This window comes from Falco naumanni, chromosome 4 (genome assembly GCF_017639655.2).
Source record: "Falco naumanni isolate bFalNau1 chromosome 4, bFalNau1.pat, whole genome shotgun sequence".
Taxonomy (NCBI): domain Eukaryota; kingdom Metazoa; phylum Chordata; class Aves; order Falconiformes; family Falconidae; genus Falco; species Falco naumanni.
The window spans coordinates 73,924,891-73,945,206 of NC_054057.1; the positions used below are offsets into that span (position 1 = coordinate 73,924,891).

Here is a 20,316-nt window from a genome sequence, read left to right on the forward strand (position 1 = left end):
AACACTCCACAGTTAAAACACTGCATTCCACTTCTAATCCCTGCAGACTAAACCCTGATCACTTTCCTTCCAGGGGAAAACCAGGAGCAAGATTTAACTGCCAGAAGCTGTCACATAACTGCTGGAACGGCAAAAAGGCCAGTCTTTGCTATTCCAAGCTCAACATAGGTTTCCTCTTAAGACAAGCTCATCCTCAACTCCCCTCCAGGGAAGCTCTATAACCCTCCATTTCTCTGATGGCTAAACCATTCTTCCACACAAGCAACTGAACCCGGGCACTGCACCCCACCCACAGAGCCGGGCAGTAAGAACCCTCCTCCAGCTCTGCCTTTGGTGCAGGTAGTCTCTGTTCCTGCAATACGGTCACACAAGCAGCCAGCAATCTTCCTACCCAGGTCTCACCTGTACATGAGAGTTTTTGCCACCTTGTAGCAGAATTTTCTGTTATTCTTCCTATTGCCAGCACAAATACCTATGTTTTCTCTCAGTTTGCGCAGTTCCTGTTAACCTATCACCCCATCTCTGCTTCACCACTCTTCAATGTTACTTATTTCCCATCCCACATGATTTTCTTATGTTTCTCATGCTGGTAAAAGCACTGTGTTGCCAGTAACTGTTCTTTCTCTGCTGTTACTGATGACAGCCTGTTATTATCTTGGCTATTCGTAAGTCAGATTCATTCCCTGTTCATTTCAGCATGAGGTCCAGCACTTCCAGGGCCTCATGTTTGTCTAGGTGCCCTTCACTCCTCCAGTCCCCTAAGAAATGCTTCTTTGAATACTTCACTCCCATATCCCCCAGCCAGGACACTTTTCACAATCCACACATCCACACAGTCACATCCACTGATCTGAGCACATCAGCAACCCACTCTCATCCCTCCCACATCCCCTTCAAGAAGGAGTTAATTAGCGATCATAAATTTACTCAACGCCTCTGCCCCTTCTCACATGGCCTCGTGACCTGCCATCACACACTGCCTTTCCCTCAGCCAGGACTGCTGGAGACCATGGGCACAGGCATGCTCTCGGCACAGTGAGGCTCTGCACACCCCCTCCATGGCTCTGCAGACCCTTCCTCCTGCCCCCAGCCTCTATACCTGTACAGGCTGGGGCTCTTCTGGCACCGACACAGGCACCGGCACCGGGATGTCCAGTTTTAACCATGGTGGCTTCTTCCGCTGTAAACTGCTCGTGCTGTCGTGTCGCACCTCCGCCATTGTCCCACGTTTGTCCTCAGGCCTAGAAGAGGGAAGAAATCAGAGTCAGGAGCAGGCAGGCTCATCCCCGACATACATGCCAGCAGGGTCAAGCACAGCACTCTCCTCCAGGCTGTGAACGATGAGAGCCAAGCCCCACATCGAACAACTTTCCAAGTGCCTTGTGAGGCTTCAGGCATCACAGGTTGTGTCTGCACTGGTCAGCCAGGACCAGACACTCAGAGGACAGGGTGCATTTCTAAGGCCTGCAGGACCTTGAGCCAGGTGCCAGTCACAAGTTTGAGAGTCACCTCCCATTAAGTTTTTTGCTGAGACTACTGTCAGATCTAGATTCCTTAAGAACCAGCCATGAATTAAATCTTAATGAGATCTGGATCCAGTCCCAACTGAATAAGTAGCTGCAATACCAAAAGCCACTGACCTCCCTCTAAAAACAGTTTGTGACTCACAGGCACCCTTGCCCATCCAAAGCAGCACCAAACTTTCCTACCTAACTACTACTTAGCAATTAGCAAGTGGCCATTTCTCATTGTTGGTTCTGATCTCTTTTAAATGTAGTCATTTCCCAGAAACACAACATAGTGCACAAAGTAATACAAGTATAGCATCAACATTACAGAACTGGCACTAATCCTGAACTAAGAGTGGTTTTCATACATAAATAATAATGATAAGGTATTTAAATAGAAACCGCTGTGTTACCAAAATTCCAGAGGAACCAGAGTGACTTGCTGTCATCTTGCCCCCTCTACTATACTTCAACTTTCTCTTCCTGTTTAGGTTGCATGCAGTGGGACAGGGACCATGCAACTCCTTCAGGCTGGCAGAGCACCTACTTTACTGTGCACGCTCAGAGAAACAATTAAGAAAATAGATTTAATTGGAGGAATCAGCTCAAATACCTCCACAGGTACTTTCCAACCTAAGTTATTCTACAAGCTCCTAGCACAAATGCAACTGCAAGCTAGCAGTGGGACACGTGTGCTGAATGGGACAACAGATTTAATTCCCTCCTAGCTCCTCCGTTGCATTGTCCTAGGCCACACATTCCACAGGGGACAAAAAAAAAAAAAAAAAACAATTAAAAAAAATAATATCAAGAGTCCCAGCCTCTTCTCCCACCATGGTGGACAGATGGAATAAGAATCCAGTTAACTTAGCAGGCACACATGATCTGAAAGGGAGTAGGAGAAAAGCTCTCTGTTCCAATTGAAACTCAGTGCTCTTACAATGTTAACACAGTCAATTTATTTTAAATGCTTAATGAGTGTAATATGCAAGGATTCTTCCTTGAGAGTGGCCAAGTCCTAAGACAGGACCAGAGGCAGAGGGACCTCCATCCTTGGAGACTTTCAGCACTCAACTAAATGAAACCCTGAGCAGCCTGAATTATCCCTGCCTTGCACAGTGCCTGAGCCAGATAACCTGCAAAGGTCCCTCCCAACCTGTATTAGGCACCGGTACCCTGACACACGCGCTGCCTTTCACGGCATTTCCACCATATTCCCACAGCTCACTGCAGCTGCTCTGGAAAGGGAGCTGCACAAGTGGCAAAGCTTACCACTGCAAAAGAAACACGGGGGGCCGGGGGGGGGGGGGGGGGGGGGGCGGGAATAGGTCAACAACAAGGAGAGGGGGATGATCTGGATTGGGTTAGAAGAGAATCTCATCTAAAAGGAGCTGAAGACCAGCTGCTAGCTCAGTCCTGCAAGCTGGGCTGGCTGCCAGCAGCACCGCGCTCAGCTGAGCTGGAACGACAGAGAGGGAGGACTCAGCTGTAGGTGGGTGAAGGTTGGGTTTCAGCAAATACCACAGGCCCCCAAAAGTCTGGGAATTCAAGTACAGACATGCCCTTCATATATGCACCACAGTCCTGTGTGCAGACAGTGCCATACATTAGAGGGACACAATTCCTTCCTTCCCTCCACTCCTAGTCACAAGGGTGACTAAATGCATCTGTTCTAACTTCCTATAAGAAGAAAATAAGAGTATTAGGGGAACTCACATCTGCTCTTGGTAAGGGTAAATCCACTACAAGACAACTTTCAGTCTTGCATACAAACAGGCAAACTCGCCTTTATGGTGAGGTCAGAAAGCAAAGCAGATTTCTCATACCTGAAAAACTCCCTTGGTGTAATGCAAAGAGCTCCAGCATTTACCCATGAGGATCACGAACACCAGGTCTTCTTGAGATGCTCTTAATCAGACAAGCAAAGAGGGACAGAGCCACCAGTCTAGCATGGCCAAACAGAACCTATTTCATACATGCCCCTCATGATGCAACTTAAGAGCCTCCTTTCTGTGCCTTCAAGGGCAAATGCAGAGCCTCTGAACTAGCAACTCTTCTTTTTCCAGTATCTCTTTAATGAGCAGACATCACTCAGCTTCCTTCCTGTCCACCTACAGAGCTGCCTTTGTGAGCAGGTGCTTTGGGTGTAACGCATACAAGCGTGTAAGGTTTGCAGCTTTATCAAACAGTGAGACCAAGCCAGGATGGTAGTGACTGAAATGTCCAAAAGCTGGCACAACAACACTGCACTCTGTGAAAGACTTTCAAGTGAAATCTGTTTTCAGTCCCCCTTCCCAAATTGCCATGGACAGGGATGTTCACCTATCCATCACGCCGGCTTCATTGCAACCCTTGCAGACTAGTGCACAGGGATCTTCAGCAGTGTGCTCACACGCCACATGCAATGAAGAGGACAGAGCATGCACACACATGGGGTCAAGCCTGTGGCCTTATCATTATCCCCAAAGTTGACTTGAGTTTGTACGTTAGGCCAAAAGAAGATCTCAAGATGAAATTCACATAGCTGACAAAGCAATGCACTGCTTTGTCCCAACATCAGCCATTAAAGAGCTCTGTAAATAGAAAGCATTAAAATGCATATATAACTGTGTAAGTGCACCCAAGTGTTTAAAAACCAGGTGAGTTTCAAGAGTGACTGCAAACAGAGTACTTGGGAGCAAGTTCTTCTACCAGTTTGACCTTTCTTACTTACTGAAATGTTCGTTTCCCAATAAAAAAGTACAGTGAAGGCAGAGCTGTTCAGCATTCCCAACTACATGTGTGCATTTGGAGTGGCCAAGCCTAAACCTCACAAACACATAAGATGAAACTTGCAGGGCCTGATCCTCTGCACACTGTGGATACACGGCCACAGCACAGGTCAGCCAACTGCCTCTGACCCAGGGCACAAAGACTGGGATTTGGACATAAGAGGCAGGTCTCCAGCAGATTAACGGCGAGACTGAATGTGGATCCAGCTGTATACATAGACATATAGTTTAGCTGTACATAGGTGCATAGCTGCGTACATACATGTACAGCTGGATGGTTGAACATAGGCTTTGCAAGGCAGGTAACACCCCTGATTTATACCTGGTCCTCACTCAAAGTGCTGCAGTCACTAATTTCTGTCTCTAAAAGCACATGCTAAGTTTCACACTAACCCCTCGATTATTTTCAGGGGTTAGTATTTCAGGATACAACGTCCACATATTTGATTGGGCCAATGGGTTTTGTTTCAGAGTTGACTGCATTGGTACATATTTCATTTGAATGGCCCCATATCCTCAATCCCAATTTCTCAGTACTGTTCCAACAAGCTTTTTGAAGAGGTCACTGACAGCAGAAGGATAGGAACATACACAGTACAGCCATGCAAGGTCAGGCCTAGCGTCCATCTAAAGGCAGTATCTCATTTCCAACAGAGGATGCCTGGCAATGGGTACAGAGTACAGGATCACTCGACAGTCATTATCTCCCAGGACAGAGTCATGGCATGTGCTATGAATAACTCGGAGGCTTCTGGTGCCAAAGACGTCTTCGCATTTAATGGTTCTGCATCAATCCAAAGATTTTTCTTCCAGAATTTATTCAACTCATCTTTTAAATCAAGCAAACTTCTGGTATTCGTAATTGCATGTAACAAAGAGCTCCACAGCTGAAACATGTACTGGGTGACAAGCCATCTTCTCCAGTTTGTCTCTAAACCAGCCATTTCCTGTGTTCACTCGATGCCCCATAGTTCTCAGGCCTGGGCTAGAAGAGTGAACAGCTTTTCCTTGTCCTCTTTTTCCATGCCAATCCTGACTCTACAGATCTCTTCCATGCCCTTCCTACCATCCTCTCTTCCCACAAGCACAGCAGGATCCACATCCAGCTGCTCAGTCCTTGGACAGGAGCTGTTCCAGACCTCTCACTTGTGGTTTGCAGCACCTCCTAAAGTCCAGAAAATGCTCCACCAACCTTGACATATACTAAATATCTTCACCCTGGGAAGGTGGAAATGTTCATGCTTTCAAGCTTTTGTGACCTGTCATTGGGGCTTGAAACTCAGCTTCTGGGAACCGTCAGGATACCAATTCCAAGTGACACCAAGAGAGAAGTCTATTACCAAAATCACGTAAGAGCCATTGGAGACATGGGTAAGGACACTGTCTGAAGAGACTGGGAAGAGGTGGAATGGCCCCAATACTTGCCTGGACTTCTCATCCCAGTGCTGGCACAGTTCCAGTCCTGGTGCCACCACCTGCACTGCCCAGTCAGCTCAGAAGCTGTTCCCTCAGCATCACTGAACTGAGGAATCCAGAAACACAAACTCTTCTCCAGCACACAGGTTGATCACCCAGCATTTGTAAATCTAGCTTCTTCCAACTGATCAGCTGCATGTACAACTGCTGTAGCAGTGCAAAAATTATTAATGAAGTCCATTTCAATGCAAATAAACAAACAAAAGGAAAAGGTGGTATATTGCAGATATTCTGGGAAAGTCATCTTCAAAAGCTTCGTGCCAAAGCAAGGTCACAGTACCAGAACAAAAGCCAAATCCACTCTGCTGTGGGTCAGGCTAAGAAAGAGGGAGAGCGCATTAAATTCCAAAGTTGGCACATGATCAAGAAAAGCTGCTTAGTGAAATCCACTGACCCAAACAGAGAAGGAAAAGCCTTGTACAGAAGCCTGAGTATGCTCCTAAAACTGACAGGCATCTCAAATACATTCAGATATTTGCACAGTCATTTCAAGGACAAACCATCCTTCCATTTAAACAGACAACTGAAGCTACTCCCATGCTGTTTTTTTTTTCTTCCAAAGTTTCCATTTTACCAGCATTCCCATTTAAAATAAAGCTTTTTTTTCCTTCCAAAAACATACAAAACAAAAAAACAACTTCATTCAACCTTGCCACACAAACACACATTATCTACTTTCTCCAGCAACACTGCTCCCCTCCAGCACAGCGTGTGCACGTAACAGACACCTGGGCTACTCCATTGCAATCTGATCACCACACCCCATGGTCAGCCTCCAGCTGTTTTCTTCCACTTTTTAAACTCCCATCACTGTAGCAGCTGTATTTGCCATGCCTGCTCTGCAGAGCCCCAGGCAAGGCCAGTGTACCTGAAGGGGTCTGCCCATGCAGCTGTCTGGCTGAGGCACATGGGTAGGCATCCGGGTGGAGGGACAGCAAAGAAACCGGGATCCTAAATGTGTTCTCCAGGCAGAGTGAGCCAGGGGAGACAGTGGACTGCTGGCTGTGTCTCTCTCTCGAGGAGGATTTCTGCTGGCACAGCAGGGAAAAGGCAGGAAGCCCAAGGAGAAGAGGAGCAGTGGGGTTTCAGTCTTGTGGCTGCCAATAAAACCATCTAGCATGGAACAGACCCAACAAGTTACAAATAATATCTCAAATACCAGGCGCAAGCCAGACCTTTAAAACAAGCCAGATGGAGGGGCTGAGGGCAGGCAGGGATGAGGAAGAAGGATCAGGCCTGTGACCCTGCACTCTAGAAAAGGCTGTTGAGGGCACAGCAACACCCAGGCTTTAGCTGAGACCACCACCATGTCTCCCCCTAAGAACTACCTCAGAAATGAAACAAGGCCAGCAGCACTGCTCTGCCAGCAGCCCTGTGCAGGGTGCTCTCCTGCTCTCCTGACCCTCACTGCTGAGCTCGGAGGAGATGCCATGAGGCTTTGCAGACCCACAGGCTGCCAAGCAGAAGGTGGGGTCAGAGCACCCCAGGCACCCCTGAGCACAAGCCTGGCAGCAAGCTAGGCAGACACGCTGCCCTTTTAGCCCTGCACAGCAGGGAGCTGGCAGGACTACCATCCCCATGCCCACTGCCCCTCTCACTGCCCTCTCCCATGCACAAGCTCTGTGAGTGATGGTAGGGACTGATACTGCCTAAAACAGCCTGCACCAAATCACACAGGCAATGGTTCCCCTGCCTTCCGCTTGCAAGCAAACCAACCTGACAGCTAGCTGCTGCCCAAAAAGCAGTCTTGCCTTACTGTAGTGAGCCACTTCAAGGTGTTTTACCAGCACAAAACTAACCCTAGTAAATTATTTCCTGTTGATCTGGCATCCTGAAGAGGCTCAGACAATTTCAGATAAGGTCTGTGCAACCTGAGAGAGGAAGGGTAGGCCCAGCTTATTCAGTGATAGCTCAGCATGATAGCAGCTGAGCTGAAACATCAAACTACAGCCTGAGCACCTTTGTCCCCCGCCTGTGTGAAACGATGTTCCTCCATCCCCAGCCCAGCAGATCAGTGCTCGGGGAAACTGCATTTGCCCCTGCCAGCACACACACAGCACACTGAGCCCCTGTGCTCTCCTCTGGAGAAGGACCAGACAGGAGGCCTGGGGAACAACCAACCTCTTATTAAAAGACATAGCTATCCTGCAGGCCAGTGTGGCACACTGGAAAGACCTGTCCCTACCCAAACTGTATTAAAACTTTATGTCAAAGCAGAACATGGAAGAATGGATCTGAGGTGCCGAAATCCTTTACGTGGGCTTCAACGGAACAGAGGACTTTGCCTTGTAGAGAGTGAATTAAAAAGCACACAATCTTCCACCTGAGAGTTTTCTTTTCAACCTAGAAAGAGCACGCTTGAGCAGGTGGCCATAAAACCAGCACGCAAGTAAATCATGGGAAAGCAGCACGCCAGCATCATTGCAGAGCTGCGCCAGCAGGAACCCACCAAGCTGGGGAGCTTGCTATGGAGAAGGTCTTTTAACTTCTGCGGCTACCCAAGCAACCAAAGCAGCGCGGAGGGATCTCACCGTGAACCACTTCATTTAATTAACTGAGAAATACCAGTGGAAACTTCCTGGCTTGGAAGAGGCCAAGCAGACAGGAAACGGGAAGCTACACTAGCAAAAACCCAAGGGTTTTGATTCAATGCAAAGCCTTGTAGAATGATACTGGTATGCAAGAGGCACACCAAGACTGCAAAGCTTCAACTGGGACCCACTGAACTTGGAGAAAGTTCAGCTATATACAGAGCCAGAGGGTTTTAAATACAGGTAATAAAGCATCTGCCACTGAAAATCGAATGTATATGAGTCAACCTCATGAACAGGAGCGCAGATCAGATGTCCCTTTGAGCAACTGATTTTCTTGATTTTCAGAAAAAGCTACAGGTCATGATGGAAATCAATAATAAACAAGTTCCTACTGGAACACCAGCATTAAAACTTTTCAAAGCAGCATCACATGGGACCCGAAAGGTATCCAGATCTGGCGCCCTTATATAGAAGACAGAGAAAAAACAGGGAACTCAGAAAACTCTCTGATTCCCATTAGTCCCCAGATCTGTAGTTCAGCTTCTCCAAATACAGGTTAAAAGATGACCCCCAACTGCAGCCTACAAACAACACTCACACAGGCAACTGACTGATCTTCAAGGTCCTTTTGTCTGCTGCAACAAAAGGCAGAATAGTAACAAGAACGCAGAAGCCAACGCTCAAAATTCAAGCTATAAAGATGTCACACCCACTTGAAAGAGATGCAAGACAAGAGAAGAAGCAGTGCCCCCAGCCCTGTGTTGCCCCCCTCCTCGTGCTGGCACGGGCATCCCTGCAGCTGTTGGGTGATCCACACTGGGAACCGACCCACATTAGCTCAGCAAAGAAAACGGTTTGTTCCAGCCCAAGCTCCTTCCCTGATCCAAGTCACCACATGGCTCCACAAACACTTGTGCCAGCAGAAGGAAAGGGGAACAAAAAGCAGCTGGAGCCAGACGACTGGACTGCTTCTCAAGGCAGCACAGTTTAAAGCGATCATGAAAACATGGCCAAAAACTCACACTTGCAGCACTGTAGGAAGCTAACAATTATCACAAGGGAGGTGGTGAGTTCTGCATCTCTTGAGGCTTAAATAATCTTCTGAGAAGTGCCTTCACTGCAGGTGCTGAGTGCAGCAGGAATAAAATACTACTGTACCACCAGAGGCAGAGCGAATTTTTGGTGGGATCAAAACATCCAAACCATCCACAGATTTCTCCAGAGCTGACAGCCGAGCCTCATGCATGGGGAGCTTCCATAGAAGGGTTCCCAAGGGATGAGTTTCCCCTGCTCATCTATGGCCTGTGGCACCCACAAAGCAAATAGGTGGAAAGGAGCCAAGTAGAGCAGACTGGACAGAGGGGCTGTCTTTTCCATCTCCTAAGCATGTGTGACCAGATGACAGAAGCAGGTTCACAGCACTAGCCAGCATGCCTGCACCCCAGAGTCCACACAGGGCCCAGGCAACAAGCGATCGGCATCCAACTCCACCTTCTAGAGTAAACCCAATACAGAACCATCTACAGCCCCTAGATACCAGATACCAGCGAGGGGAACAGTCTGAGTATAAAACATAACAAACAAAGAGGAGGGAGCAGTGGAAATCCTTCTGGAGTACTTTGGCATCTTCATCCTGTTTGTGCCTCTCCATGAACACACCCTGCAGCTTTGCACAGAGAACACCAGCCTGCCACCACATGCAACAGCCACATCTCCAGCAGCCACATCCCAATACCCTGGTCACAGCACGCCACTTATAGGCTACGTCTGGGCACAGATTGATGACAATACCTGCTCATAGCTCCAGTCACAGTATGTCAAACATAGGGTGAGAGAAGCCAGCACTGACCATCACTCCCATTCCTTAGGGAAGCTGGTAGAGTCAGCACTGCCTGGTTCTCAAAAGGAGAGGCTTCCCACCTAGAGATCCATTACAGCTACCAGACAGCTGATGCTTCTCAGCATGCCTGGGCAGGAACCCAAGGATACTACTGGTGGTCCGGTGCCACAGTGACCATAGCCAGAATGGATAACAAGTATAATCACATTAACAACTCAAATATTAACAATTCCAATTATAAACAACTGACTGCCAGCACTGGAAGCGTATCTACAGCAGAATCACTTACACAAGCCTTGTTCTTGCATGCTACTCCAAGGTAGCCACAGCTGCCTGTTGGGTTAGCAGTGCCTGTGCTGAGCTGGCAGAGCCCTTTGCCCTGGGGTCCCCAGCAGCCTCAAAGCCAGTACTCTGCCTGGGTCTACACGTTCTTCAGCTCCTTGTTAACAAAGAAGCAGGAAAGCATGATCACAGAAACTATTTTAGTATGCATTTAACTCATTGCAACAATTAATGGGGCTGCAGAAGACCCTGTTCTGGATTTATTTTCATTACTAGTAAAACAGATGTGCTGTCAAGTACTGGCTGATCCACAAGTACCATGGACACAGTTATTGCTTGAATTATACAGCAAGGTAAGACGCACAAAAATGCTTTTGTCAGCGAAGCCATGACCCCACATAAGAAAACAAAAGACAAACCCAACAAAATCCTGCCACTGTATTTTAACAAAGGTACAATTTTTCACTGGAATTGTGCATTTTAAGTTTTTTCCACCAGCCCTCATATGCATCACAAGTACTGTAAGTGTTCGGGACAAGGAAAGCTAGGAACACAACACTGGTACGACTCTCAAGACAGCAGTAAACACTGGCTCTGGTTGCTTTTGGAATAGCTGCTGCCAGTGCACCCACCTCAAGAGCAATTTTCTTGGCAAAGTAATGCCTCTTAGTGATTACAGCATTGTTCGTTTAGAAAATATGACATCAATAAACAATCAATGGAAAAGCAACTGCCAAAACTAGCAAGTTCCCCTAAAAAGATCACAATACTCCAAACCAAGAATTATGTTAGACCAAAAGCCACCCAACCTCCACGGCAAAAGCTCTCTGTACTAAAGCAGCTAAGAATCACTGTTTGTTGTGCTAAATAAAAACGCCCCATTGGCAAATGAGATCAAAACTGCCACAAATGACAACATTTCCTATGGAAAGTTACATAAAACCATGCTGAATAGCAATCTAAAAAAATCTTAGAGGAAATAACAATAACAAACACTGGAGCCACCAGAAGACGGACTATATTCAGGAAGGATGGAAGCCGCAGCATCTGAGCCATTCAAGCCAGCTTTCTTTCCACGTTCCTTTGAAATTCAGAGCATCTTCACTCACCATCACACACCTGTTTTTTCCAACACAACCACAGTTCTGTTCACCTGGATCCAAGTGAGAGGACAAGCCTGCATCCACCAGCAATGCCCACAGCAATGAGGCTCAGTGGAGATCCTTCAAAGCAACAACTAAATAGCCAAGGACTCAGAGCAGAGCTGGTTCAGCTGGAGCTGCTCTTCCCAAGCATTAGCAGATTTAGCAAGGGACACAGGAGTCTGACTTCTACTCTTGCTAGCGCTCGACAGCCAGCCACACACCATCTCCTACTTTGTCTAACTGGAAAGCAGTTGCAAGAAGAGCTTAGTCTTGCTCTGCAGGTATGTGTACACATGTGTATGTTCATGTGTGCCCAACACACCAACTCATTTATAACGCAAATAGAAACAATCAAATTCTAACTTTGTTTTAGCAAACCAAATTAAAAACCTAAGTGAACCACACTTCTTCAATCTGAGTGAATGGCACGTTCTCTCTCACTGCTCTCCCTGAAATTACAGTCCCAGAGTAGTCAGAGAATAGGAAGGTATGCTCACACTTTCTGGCAAAACAACTCACAGCCTGCTGTCTTCTACAGTTCACTTTAACGCACTGGGCTTTGAATTTGACAGAGAAAAGTACCTCCCATGTGCTGCCTGCAACAGGGCAATAACTCCTGAAATACGGAAACTCTAGTCATCAATGCAGCTGCCTGAGCCCTCAAGATTTTAAAATTCAAGCTGTTATAACTTTCATTGAGTCAAAGCCAAGTAAGCGTTGGATCTGTAGAACAGTAAAAGCAGCGTCCTGCACAGCTTCAGGATGACCTCATACAGATTGTTCCTTTTTAAAGAAAAAAAAACACCACCTTCAAAGTAGGGATTGCTGCTGACCAGCAGAGCAAGGGGCTGTCTCTCAGCAATGTGGAAACAGGAAGGGGAGGAGGCGGCAAAGGTAGGCTTTCCAGAAAAGGCAAGATCAGGCATGTCTTGATATCTCTTCTCCCCTTGGGAAGGCTGTACTGTGCCAGGGAAGTGTTTTGTAATGATACTTCTTAGTTCACTGAGAAGAAATTACATTTCCTTTAATAATCGCTGTGTTTTAGAGATGCTCTGATTACTAGGGCAAGGTCTATTTGTTGCTAAAGGCCCCAGAATTTGAGAATTTGAGTATCCGCTGCTCAGGTCTACATCAAAATAGTTCTAACGCTTCCAATGGTATGCAAAAAATAGCTTTAATTATATTTGAAACAAATGGTTCATCTACATAGTTGAAGAGTGCACCCAAAGCAAATTTCAGCAAGAACAAGCCTTATGTCAATCTGACATTTGCTGTCTCTGCAGCAAACAGAGCACACAACCAATGGAACTCGCACTCGGTAGCTTTAGGAGATTTAAGTTAACCTTAACATGAAGAGTAAGCTCTCCGCCTTCACCAAGTAGCAAATTACCACCGTTTGTTATTCAGAAGGATTGACCATACTTTGGGTGATTTATTCAAAAACTCAGCTACTCATTTGCTCATTGTGACATCCCAACACACATTAAAAAAAAAAAAAAAACACACTTCCTCGTTCCTACTGCAGTATGGACTGAAAACAGCAAGTATGAGACATGGGATCTTAAGTGGGCTTCAACTACTCCTGGATGGCAGCTAGATGAGCAGGACCAAAAAAAGGAGCAAGCGATCAGAAACCCCTGAAGTTCAGCTAACAAGGACACGACAACGGGCAATCTCAGCACAGACACAATTTCCACTGCTCCCTGTGGAAATGCTACTCTCACAGGGTTGCCCCTAGACCTTCCCAAAGGCACAGTCAAGCCAGCCTGTGAAAACAGAGTGGTTGGCAGGCAAGTCTTTCCCCCCCCATGCTGTATTGGAGTGAGGGCCTCTATGACTTCGTGCAAGCAGGCCTGGGCGGCAAGAGCACACATCACATACCAAATCAGTTTGGGGTTCTTCAAGGACACAGAAAGAGCTGCCAGCATGACAATGGGAAATGCTGTCTAACAGATTCATTTCCCTCCAAGGTTAATTCTTGCCTGTTGCCTCCCTGATCCCTTGGGACTAATATCTGCAGGACTAGGATTGTCCTTTTTAAATATTTTTCTGTCACTTGCATGGTGGGTGCTGACCTCAGAGAGGAATCACTGGACACTAGTGGAGTAAGCAACAGGTCCTCATGTTCATTCAGTTCAACTGGTTTGTCTGCTGGTTCTGAACAAGGCAAAAAATAAGCAAACCAAAAGATAAAAAAAAAACCACCAAAACAACAAACCACAAAGATTAAAAAAAAACCAACCACTGAGAAGACCACTACCCTGAACAGCAGGGCTTCCCCTCCTTTGAAGAAAGAAACCATCTTCACTCTATTTTCCAGCAGCATTGGGACATTTTACCCACAACACAAGTCCCACTAAATTCAGGCTACAGCACACATTGAGACATTGTCACACTCTCAGCAGAGAGGATCCAACACACTTCTCTGAGCAGGCAGACAAGACATGCGTTCTGTGGGTTACTTAAAACTACAACAGGTACATACCCAGCATCAGGGAGGCAACCTTACAATAAACCAGCTGGGATCTGCACATTTCATGTCCATTTCATTCCAACTAGATGACGATAAAGTTAGACCTGGAGCCCAGCACCTCTTCAGCTGAAAAGACAGGATACTAATCCACATCTCAGTTCAGGGAAAATGTTTAGGAAGGAACCCATCCTTGAGTTTTAAGTGTTTCTACGAAAATGGGTCATATACCAGCAACAGGCAGGTGGCTGCAGGAACAGCAATTAAGAGAAGTGTCACACTGGGTCACAATTAATGCTGGAACCTCCAAGAAGAGCACATGGTCTTCATGGGATGCCAAAGCATCCAGGGAAAACTAAGGAAGAAAGGGAAAACTAAGGAAGAAAGGGAACAACCACAAGGGAAGAATCCTGTCAAAGATTGTTCTGCTAGAGATACAGAGAAACACCAGGATCTTCAGCTCACAGCCAGTCTCACTCAGTGGGCAGCATCCCCAGCAGCACACGGAGTGCTCTGCCAGCCTTTTTGCTGGATACACTGAACGGAAGAGGAAAAACTGGGACTCCTGGTCATGTTTCCCACCTCAGGCCTTCAGCACTAACCAGGCTGTGTTTGCACTGCAGAGAGATCTGACACACTGAATGGAATTAAATCTTTACTAATTATATCTGAGCATGTGGGCTTTGTGCCCAGAATCAACTGTCCTATCATGCCACACTCAGCAGACCCTGCCTCTTTCAGGGCAACGTGCTGGGACTTGCTGACTACTCTCTGGGTCTGGATTCCAGAAGAACAGGACTGATGACCCCAAAAGGAATTCCTATTCCTGCCTCACGACCTCTCTCAGTTGCAGGCTCACTGCAGTCCCCACCACAAAAATTAAATGAGCCATCTGCCAAGTCCAGTGACGAGGCGCTGACCCTCTCCGAGGGACATAACTCCTGACTGAGGTGACACGTCAGGGCCATGCGCTCTCAGCACCAAGCCACAGGAAGGACGAGCTCACTAGAGAAGAGGTGCCTGCTCTGCTCTGCAGGCAAGCAGCACTCTTCACATCCAAAGCTCATCACCCTGGCTGAAGCCTACCCAGGCACAGAGCAAGACATTCCTGAGACCGGGGCCAGCCCATGGCTTTCCCCAGAACCTGAAAAGCCAGTTTGTAGGAGATCTCTTGCAACTGTATTGCTTAAAAAAAAAAAAAAAAAGCCTGTCATGGGAAGTCCCAGAGCAGAACTAGTTTTGTGGGAGTTGCTTTTACGCTGCGCCGCATTCACCTCCTTTCATGGGAACACACAGAATCAGGCACACCACTGACAGATGACCACGCGTGAGAGCCGCTTGCCTTCCAGGGGGGCTCAGGACCGATGAGCACAGAAACCACAACAAAGCTGAGGACCTGTTCCAAATCCACAGCACCTCTCGGGAGGCTGGCAGGGTCCCAGCTCAGGAATGGCACCAAACTCCCCAAGAATCCGCACACAGACAGTGGAGACCTGGGCTGCCCAGCAGTAGCCACGAGGATCTAAGGATACAAGAGGGATGCAGCAGGAGAGGGGGATGATAGCAGTTATTAGAGCAACAGAGTGTTAAAAAAAGTAGACAAGCTTTCAGGTAGGGCCTTTCATAAAGTCCTTTTAACAATGAAAACTTCAAGGAAGTATCTGAAAGCTTATCTGTTTCTTCTAACTATATTAACCAATCTAACACGAGTTATCACCTCCTCTTGCAAAACCTGCACCACCAAGACAGAAGAGCTGGAGAGCAACATATATCCACACACTGGAGTGGAAATCCCATTCTCCTTCCAAGGGTCAGCTCCCCAGCTGGCCTCAAGCCAGCCCTTTTTACCGCTGTGGTCATGGCACAAAGGCAGCTACTTGTCTATGCCGGTCTGTCAGCATTACTGCAGTTAACACCCTGCACTCCTTCCTCGTCCCATGCTTCATTCAGAAGCGCCTACAACTTTGCTGCCTTGTCCCTTCCCGTTACGTGCGACTATTTGTTCCTTTACTGCAGAATACACAGCTTTCTTCCCAGAGGAAATCAGCAGCTATGGGGACAAAAACAGGAAGAAAGGAAACAACTTCCTGCTCACTCCAAGACCCGGCCTGGAGGCATCCCTGACCAACACCGAGCACCCCGCCAAGCCAACCTGGCAAGAGAACCAGCAGCCAGAACCATGCCCGTGCACAAGGACAAGCACCAGGCACAAGTCATCTGTGTTGCCGCTCGCCTCTCCCGAGTTACAGGGGAGAAAAGCACAAGCTGCAACGTGCACAAGGGGCTTTTTGGCCACAGCGGGGCTAGCGATGGAGGGGAAAGACAGTCGCTCTCTGAGGAGCCTGAAGGGACTCAGCACCGAGGACACAATCCTGCAACAACCTTACTCAGGCTCCAGTTGGGCTGCTGTGATCCTCTGCTTCGTGCCAGCAGCGCATAGTGTGAAAAGTCAGTTGAGGGACTCGGTCCTGAGGAAAACTAACCTTTACGTGTAAAAAGCAGTATGTTTTCCACAAAGTGGCTGCCGAAACAGCGGTGACAGCATCAGGGGAAGGGCGGGTGGCAAACGTGTGGGAAGAGATGGGGGCGGAGGGGCCATTTCTGCTCCAGCGCGGACTTGGATCAGCTGAAACACGCCATGACCACGCGCCTTCACCTACGGCCGAAAGCACCAGGGTCACCAACCTCCCGATGTCCAGAAATCCACGGTCAAAGCTGGGAAACCCCGCTTCTCCTCACAGATCCTCTCCACAGATCCAACCGCTGCTACTTCCAGCTGTCACTGACAGGGCCGGGCTCTCCACCTGAGGTACCGGGAGGCGAGCGAGGGCTGCCCCAGCCCGCGCTTTACCTCACGACGGTGGGCGGGAAGGGGGGGGGGGGCATTTTCTCAGGGCTGACAGGGGTCGGCGCCGTCACCTCAGGGCACCGGGCTCAGCCCCGCGCTCCGCCGAGGGCCGCTCCCTGCCCGGCTGAGGCGGCGCGGATCGCACCGCCTCAGCCGGGCAGGGAACGGCCCTCGGCGGAGCGCGGGGCTGCCCCTCACGGCCGCGCCGCCAGCAGGGGGCTGCCGAGCCGCAGCTGAGGCGGCCGGGCCGCGGGACGGGACGGAGCCCGCAACTCACGTGTGCGCCGAACCCCGGGAGCACCCCCGCCTCGACCCCCACCCACCCACCCACACACCCCTCAGCCCCGGGACTCACCGTAAAGGCGGGTGGAACGCAGCGGCGAAGCGCCGCTCGGGTCGGGCCGCCCCCCAGTGCGGTTTAAGGGACCGGCTCCGCCGAGCTCGGCCCGCGGAGGGCGCGGAGACTCCTCCCCCGTGCCAGGGGCCGGCCGGCCGGGCACGCCATTCACAGCCGCGGCATGCAAATGGGAGACGGGAACCGAGCGGCGTTCGGCGGCCTGAGTCCCGCCGGGGAAGTGCCAGCGCCCGGGGCCGCGGGACGACGCATAGCGCCGCGCCGCCGCCCTGACTCACGGTGCAGGAATGCGCCGCGCCGGGCGGAAGCCACCGGCCCGCCCGCGGCCCCCGCAGCCCCGGCGTGGAGCCCCCGCCTCCACCGCCGGCGTTTTGGGGGTCGGCTTCACGGGTGGCCAGCGCTCCCTGGGGGCTGCAACCGCCCACCCCCGGCCGAGCGGGGGGTGCAGCTCCAGGTCCCGTTAGTCTCGGGCTGCTGGAAGCTGCGTTTCCCCGCAGCGCCCGGCTGCGAGAGCAGGCAGAGCCGAGGGAGCCCCGGGGGGAGAGCCGAGCTCGGCACGATGGGACACAGAGGGGCCGGGCACAGCCAACTGCCAGGCCCCTGCTGGGCCTGCCCAGGCCCCGCTGCCGCCCTCGGCGCCGGGGCTCTCGGAGGGGTGGCACACAGCTGCTGGTGCTGGCCTGGGTTGCTCCCAGTTACCTTCTCGTCCTGTCACTGTACTTTACCTGCTTTGCCTCATTCCCCTCCCCATGCTTAGCCCTGTGTTTCCCATCAAGTTCTTCACACCTCCTCCAGCCATGTGGTTAGCGTATCATCCCTTCCCTAAGCTGCTTCTTTCCTCCCAGCTTCAACATTTTCCCCTTCTGGCTGGCATCCTCCCACCCCAATTGCTCAGCTGTCCTTGCCTTTGTCCTGGGACTGTTGCCGAAGATTTCTCCATCCCTCCTCTCCAGAGCGTCAGTCAGAATGTATTGTTCACACAGAGGTTTGCTAGAGCTCCAGCAAGGCCTGCAGCATGCAGGTCCCTGACCCACAGCTGCAGATGCTTTTGATATTAGTAAGAACCGGGGTGGTAGGGGGGGTGTGCGTATACCTTGCCATCTCACCGTGTCTTCCCTGCCAACCCGCAATCGAGACGAGTGGGAAACCTGTTGCTGGGGCCAGCGCTCCCCACGAAGGCTGAGCTCATCGGTACCGCACCCACCCCTGCACGTGCCCGTGCACAGCAACGGCAACTACGCGTCGAAGGCAGGCCCCCAGAGAGCCCTGCTAACTGCATTGCATCTCATTAGCTAATGAGCAAATGCAGATCGGCCTCAGCTAGTCCTGGCTGAGGTGGAGACCAAATTGCACACAGAACCCCAACTGTCCGCAAAGCTTAACAGGCACAAATTATTTTCAGATGTTTCTACCACATAAACAAGGAAAAGTGTCCAGTAACGTAACAGAGCAGAGATGAAATCACAGGGCCCTTCAGCATCTCCCAGGAGGAGCACTCTGGGGCCAGAGTGTGACTCTGACCCGCCCCATGCTCGCTCAGCCTCCTGCCAACAGTACGTGCATTTTGCAAGAAAAACAAAGCTCTGTCACTGAAACATGATTTCTTGCTCCTGTATGACACTCTTGCAGACAGCACTGCTGACCCCATCCCACAAGCTCTCGTTTCCCCAGTGCTTCCCTGCCCAGCCCACAGGTCTGTGGGGTAGGATTCTTTTACCCAGCTGCAGGCATCTCCACTTAGTTGGGTAAAATCTACCCTCTTGGTTAAGAATATGCCCTCCTTGCTCCCAGTGCCACACAGGAGGGTGTTTCTCCTTCAGTGCATGGAGTCTTATCAGACTATACATGGATAAGGTTAAGTTAAGGCCAGCTTCTCGCTGATGCTCTCTTGAGCACAAGCTGGTGCACAACAGCAGTTTGGTGTTGAGGACCCACCAGTCCTGGTCCAGAGTAGGTCATCCAGCCCAACAACCTTGTTTATTTTTTCCCTCACGAATGCTTGCAGGGAGTACTTCTGTTTGAAACGCAGCCTCTGAGGGCCAGCTGAAGGAGAGCTCTCTTCTGGTGCTTGTTATGTTTAACATGAACATGTGATTACATGAATTTGCTTCGTTCTTCTCTGCTGGAAACTGGAATTTCCTCCCTTCTACTTGAAACCCATGTGAACCTGTGATCTTGCCACAAGACATGGTTAAGACCCAGTGAAATAGATACCCATCAGCACGTGAGGTGCAGGACTTCTACTGCTGCAGCTCGCTTTAAACTTCTTCAAAGCCGGGTGAGCCACACACCTGCCCACTTACAGTCAGGCACTGGTGGGTCTGCACCAGCTGGGAGCGGTGTGGAACAGCCCATCGGTACCTCACACGTTTGTTCAATACCTCGCCTTCACCAGCACGCCGCGGTTCTCCCCGCTGCATGCAGATTTGTATGCAATGCTCCTTGTATGCGATGATCCTGTGTCATCAAGCATTAAATTGGGCTGCACTGTATATTGATTATACACCCGAGTAGGCAAAAGGTGGTGTTGCATGTGCTTATGGCCACTGCTGGACATGCAGCACCGGGGAGCTGTGCAATGCTCTGAGCCAGCACAGCCCTTTTTCCCTTCTTAGAGCCTGCATGCATTGCCTAACAGTTATGTGAGGACAGCTGGGACACACCAGGAGCACAGAGCTCTATTTTTATCTGGATTGACGGTTATCTAGACAGATGATTTGATTTCGACCCGCTTGCCAAAAAAGCATCCCCGTATCCGGCAAGCACAGCCTTCGTGGGGGAAGCAGAGCTCCCCTTGCCTTCTGGAAATGCACGGGCTTTGCAGTGCCTCCTGCGCTGACATGAAGCAGCGGCGCAGCCCTGGCAGCTGTCCTAGCAAACAGGGAAGAGGTCCAGAAAGGACTGGGATTTCTTCTGGGGAGGATTAATAACACAGAAACCCAAAGTCCCACAGAGTTTCAAATGCAGGTGGCCTGGCCAGGAGCCAGAGAGGGAATGGCTAGGAGCAAGAGGACGGGGATTCCCCTTGGGGAATGCATTTCCAGTGCAGATCAGAGATCACCTGCCTCCCCTCACGGGAACAAACCA

General features: G+C 49.8%; 1 protein-coding gene across 4 annotated transcripts in view; it reads right to left on the reverse strand.

The window, feature by feature from the left end:
* The window catches only part of RHBDF1 (rhomboid 5 homolog 1), a 37,819-nt gene extending 20,351 nt beyond the window's left edge, over positions 1–17,468 (reverse strand). Inside the window, exons 1-3 of one of the 4 annotated variants that reach the window (XM_040593635.1) lie at positions 17,230–17,334; positions 16,510–16,682; positions 1,100–1,241 (exon numbers count right to left, since the gene is read on the reverse strand). In XM_040593635.1, the coding sequence (XP_040449569.1) occupies positions 1,100–1,219 (120 nt within the window). In that variant the 5' untranslated portion in view covers positions 1,220–1,241; positions 16,510–16,682; positions 17,230–17,334. Of the gene's footprint in view, positions 1–1,099; positions 1,242–16,509; positions 16,683–16,711; positions 16,993–17,229 lie in introns of those variants that run through there. The other 3 variants (XM_040593633.1, XM_040593636.1, XM_040593634.1) reach the window with 3 other exon arrangements.
* Between the last annotated feature and the right edge of the window lie 2,848 nt (positions 17,469–20,316).